Source organism: Triticum dicoccoides, chromosome 3A (assembly GCF_002162155.2).
Source record: "Triticum dicoccoides isolate Atlit2015 ecotype Zavitan chromosome 3A, WEW_v2.0, whole genome shotgun sequence".
NCBI lineage: Eukaryota > Viridiplantae > Streptophyta > Magnoliopsida > Poales > Poaceae > Triticum > Triticum dicoccoides.
This window is the reverse complement of record NC_041384.1, coordinates 701934555-701939477: the sequence shown is the minus strand read 5'-3', so window position 1 is coordinate 701939477 and position 4923 is coordinate 701934555. Positions and strand designations below refer to the sequence as shown.

General features: G+C 49.2%; 1 protein-coding gene across 2 annotated transcripts; it reads left to right on the top strand.

Annotated features, from left to right (window-relative positions):
• The first annotated feature begins 537 nt into the window (after positions 1-537).
• Positions 538-2901, top strand: LOC119270312. 2 transcript variants are annotated; one of them, XM_037552309.1, is made up of 2 exons: positions 538-650; positions 1312-2901. In XM_037552309.1, exon 2 carries the CDS (start codon positions 1396-1398, stop codon positions 2608-2610), a length of 1215 nt encoding a protein of 404 aa, XP_037408206.1. In that variant the 5' UTR covers positions 538-650; positions 1312-1395; the 3' UTR covers positions 2611-2901. The 2 variants fall into 2 exon arrangements, with proteins under 2 accessions (XP_037408206.1, XP_037408207.1); XM_037552310.1 differs by lacking the exon at positions 538-650 and adding an exon at positions 693-875.
• The last annotated feature ends 2022 nt before the right edge of the window (positions 2902-4923 follow it).

Sequence of the window (4923 nt, the reverse complement as noted above, 5' to 3'; positions counted from 1 at the left end):
GAGAGAGAGAGAGCAGGGAGGGTGTTTGGCGGGAGAGATAGATCAGTGGAGTGAAGGAACGGGAATTCTACCTGCACGTGAGAGGATTCACAGCCGTGCGGAGCCGCCATGAGCTCGTACAAGCTCCGCTGCAAATCTTGTGCGGCGGGGGCAAGGCACCTGGCCGCGCCGTAGAATCGGCAGGGGAGGGGATGGCCGAGGGAGCGGCGCTCAACGGCGGAGAGGCATGTGCCCTTGGCAGAAGATGAGTCGCAGCGGCGCCAGAGGTAGGGACAACTTTGTGGCGGCTCATGGTGGCGGGGAAGACGTAAGACTTGCTGGGGTGGCGATGCGCAACCGTAACGGGAGGTCGGCGACGGCGAGCTGGGATCGTCAGGAGGCAGCGCGAGGGAGGAGGCGGGGTGCACGACGGGTGTCGCTAGTGGAGGAAGAAGGTAGTCGGGCTCGGGAGTGGATAAGATTTGTCTTTTCCTTTTTTTTAGTTGAGAAGAGATGGACTGAGTGTGAGGTCGATGTTGGTTGTTGCATAGCGTGGTTATTTGGTCTCGCCAAATAGTGTGCGTGCACTTTTAAGATTTTAGGAAGAAGAAGAGAGGCAAATCGCGGAGCAGCTCGCCTTCTTCCCTCCCGCGCCGCTCCAGAGTCCTGAGGTTGGTCTTTCCCTCTCCCTCTCTCTGCTGCTGCGCCGCCGCCGCCGCCGCTAGGGTTAGCCTGAGCCGCCGCTTAGACGCCCGCGCGCCCCGATCAACGTGCTCCCCTCCCTCTGTCGCGGCCAGAAGGGACGACCGAGAAAGAGAGGGGACGAGCAGATCAGCGGGGGCGATGGCCGCCGCTTGCTCTGCCACCTCGTGCCACAGATCTGGAATGGAAAAAAGGTAGCGAGTCCGGCGGCGGGGCAGATTTGGGTTGTTTGGGGGGAGGTAGCCCGCCGGAGGGAGAAGAAAGAGAGGGGGGGACGATGTATTGAGGGAGATGCTGCTGCTATTTGTTTGGATTTGGGGGAGACGATGGAGAGCAGAGAGGATTGCCCGCTGCTGTGCTTTTTGCTGCATGAGAGAGCACAGGGGATGCAGTGTAGAATGGGTTGGGGCGGTAGTAGCAGGGAGAGAATGGTGACTCGATGGAGAAGACAGAGTTAGTGCAGGGAGTGTTACTTGCTGCTGTGCAATTTGTGCTGCCGCTTGCTTGCTTTGCTTGATGCTTTGTGCTACTACTGCTTGATACTGTAGTTGATACTAGTACTTCTGTTTACATTCCTTTTTGATCGATTTTTGCGGTTGTTATAACCGGGGTCCTTCTTCCTTTTTGCAGGGAGGAGTAGGGCATTGGATTCTAGCAGTCGATTCTGTCCTTGAGATCCAGAATCAAGCTAAGCAGCAACTCCAGCGTGCAGCAATGGCGGCCGCGGCTGCTGAAGTTCTCCTGCCTTCCAAGAGGCAAAAGAATAACCCCAGTTGTCTGGGAACCTTGCCAGTCCTTCCGGTCACGGCAACTGCAGACTGGTCCTCGCTCCAGCCCGACATAGTCCGCCACATCGCCAACTCCTTCCTCACCACCGACGACGTCGACTGCTACATGGACTTGCGCGCCGTCTGCCACAACTGGCGCTGCGCCACCGACGATCCCAAGGACGATACTTCAGACCCCCGGTTCCTCCCGTATAGGTGGATCATCCTCAACGACGCCTTTCAGAGTGGCACGCGTCGCCTCTTGGTCAACACCAACACTGGCCGGTTCCTCCACAGGGAGCTCCCATTGCTCCGCGACTACTATGTCATAACCACCACTCTCACCGGCTTCTTCATCCTGGCTGATAGGAGCCCTCCTCATGCCGCTCGTGTATTCAAACCTCTCACCGGCGGCACCATCCCATTCACGGTGCCTGTGCCGCCCGAGGTGAATGTTGCCGGTTCCATCTGCTTTGACTTCACTTTGCCTTTGCTCACCTTGCTCTCCGACTCATCTCACAAGCTGTACATGACCAGGCCTGACCAGTTTGAAGTCGAAGACCATAAGTTTCCAGTTTATAGTTTCATCCGAAGGGCAGTCGTAGGTGGTTTGATCGGTCATTGGTGGGGATCAGCCGGAATGTCTGACGTGATTGGCAAGATCTTGGGTGTGGCAGAGTCGCTCCATGCTCATCCATTGAAGTTTTTTTCCGCTGATCCTCCTGAGATGGGGTCTGCAGACAACGCCCGGTGTTTCCTAATGGACTTTGGTGGACATATGCTGGCCATCATCAAGGGACAAGGACTCATCCAGGTTTTCAAGTGCGATGACGAGAATGGCACACTTTCGCATGTGAAGAGCATCATCAACCATGCCATCTTCATTGGTCACCATAGGTGCCTAGCTGTGAACACCGATATGTTCCCATCGATTGAGGCAAACTGTATTTACTATACTGAACACCTGGGTTCCTCTGCTCGTATCTGGAAGTTCAACATCGAGGACAGGGAAGTAGAGACGGTCTCGGAAGCTGTTGATTTTGCGAAGAACGACAAGCAGTTTGTCCTCGTCGCCGACCGTCCTTTCACGATCATCCAGCTTCTCTCAAGCTACACCATCAACATCCAGGATTCTGAACTGGCCTTACAACAGATCACATAAGGCGCCGCCGATGAACTGGATGATTAAGCCTATGGTATGCATTGCTAAGAAATGGTTCAGTGTTTTCTCTGTGGTCTTTTGTTTTGTTATTTTGGTTATGCCTCGACTTGTTCAGAGCGAGAAACAGGTTGAATCTAGGTTGTATGTTCTGTGATGGAATTAGTGTTTGCTATCCTAATTAGGACATGATGATATGTACCCAACGCTCCACTGTTTAGCTTGATGGTGCAATGTGGCCCTTAATTGCTGCAGTAAATAGTTTCGGGTCGACCTTTCCCCCCATTTTCTGTATATGGCCCTGCAATGTGTTGTTCTAGGCAAGAACAGGTTTTAGATTTGCTTACTGGTGGTCTGTGGAACTGCTGTATGCTGTGGCAGGGCTTAAATAGAGTATGAATTCAATGTTTCATCTATTTTTTTTAATGCTTCCTGGTGTCTACGCTTCATCCCGTGTACTACTTGCTTTTGTTATTTGTTCTTTTGTTTGATTTCCGGGCCTTACTGCAGAAACACAATTCCACTTACGGACTTGAGATGTCTGTTGCAGCTTACCATTGCTGCCATGAACTTAGGAAAGCCTTTTCGTAGAAAAGTTAATGACACGATTTGTCTGTGCTATTTCTGGATGGGTTTGATAGATATAGTGAACATGTTTTGCCGGGGCAGGCGTATTACTTTAACATGCATAGACTGTATCATGCATGTTCAGTAGTCGCATGTGTTGATTGGATCATAGTAGTATGAAACATAGCTGTTCAGAATGAACATGGTCATGCATGAAGAGGTAACTTATCATCAGGAGTAAACATAGACCAGCCAGATGTAGTGGTTCAGGGGTATGGTAAGTGCATTAAGCCAGCGATCAGGCGATGAAGCATAAATTAGTCCTTTAGCTTTCCTCCTCTGAAGCTTTCTTTTCTTTTTGAGATGGGTACCTTTGACTCCCTTAACGAATGCTCCAGTTTTGTGGTGGCCTGTTCGTCGGGCACCCAGGCCCGGGGGGCAATCCTTTTGGCGGCATGCCGAACATATGCACCACCGCAAAATAATACACTGGACTACTATTCTTGGCCTAACATTTTCACTGAAGAATTCACCTGGCTAAACATTCTAGCTGTTGGCAGTGGCCCTTGCTACATTATAAACACTAGTTAAAATCATGGTCTTTTATATCTTGGAGATCTTCGCATGCAGTCTTCCTTAGTTACCTGGTACTACTCATGTTATTTCAGTGGCTGAATGCAGTTATCAGGGCTATACTTTGGACCTTGTTCGTGCCTTTGACAAGATAGTATAAAAAAAAAAGGGCAACCTGGTGCATGTAGCTCCCGCTTGCGCAGGGTCCAGGGAAGGGTCCGACCACTTTGGGTCTATAGTACGCAGCCTTTCCCTACATTTCTGTATGTCAAGTAAAATACCAAATCATGGTTAAAAAATTGATACCAACCATGGTAAATAATGCAGAAACCTGCACTATTTTTTCTTCAGAGAACCGAACCCAAAGTACATGCTATAAAAACTTTGTACATATTCTAATTTATTCTGAATGAAAAGACAGTGTTCTTGTTGTTTGCTCGGAACAAAGGAAAAATTTACTCAAGGGGACCATAAGTACATATCAATCTAGTTTAATCCATATGCAATACTTGAAAAATAACAAAAACTATATTTTTACTATTGTCACAACTTCTAAGTGATTAGTTGCATCTGCATTATCATGTTCATTCCCGGAAAAAAATATCATGGCATGATTTGATCTAATCAACACCTGTATGTCTAAAAATAAAACAGCAGTCCGGCAAAAATGTGTGAAGGTCTAAATCAGAAAACAACATTCACATATCGTGTCAGAAATTTATAGATGCAAATCACATCTAAATTTCATAGCAGCAAATTATGGTGAGCTGCAAAGCAACATCTTTGGTTCTCAACTGCAATTATGCTACAAATTGTGTTGGTTCATTTTTTAGTAATGCCCTAGCAGTTCCACCTAATACAACTCATTGATTCGGGCAGGACCGTGCACCGAAGCACCCAACTCGCTCGGTTCACCAACACCACTGTCCACTCGCATCTCGCCGGTGGTAAGCAGGCCGGAGTGGCGTCTTAACAACCGGCTTGTAGACATTGATGCGGTGCTTCTTCCTCAACTCAGATCATTCTAGCACTAAGACGTAGCATCCTCCTCAGAGATGCCCAATTTCCACAAGGCCTCCTCCAGTTGAGCCCTACCCAACATGGCTGGCTTGCCTCTCGTCTCCATCCAAGCACCGCTAGCAGGAGTGGATGTCGCCAACTTACTCCCTAGTTTTT

Coding starts and splice junctions, on each gene's coding strand:
- LOC119270312 (XM_037552309.1), top strand. CDS start 1,396: ATGGCGGCCGCGGCTGCTGAAGTTCTCCTGCCTTCCAAGAGGCAAAAG.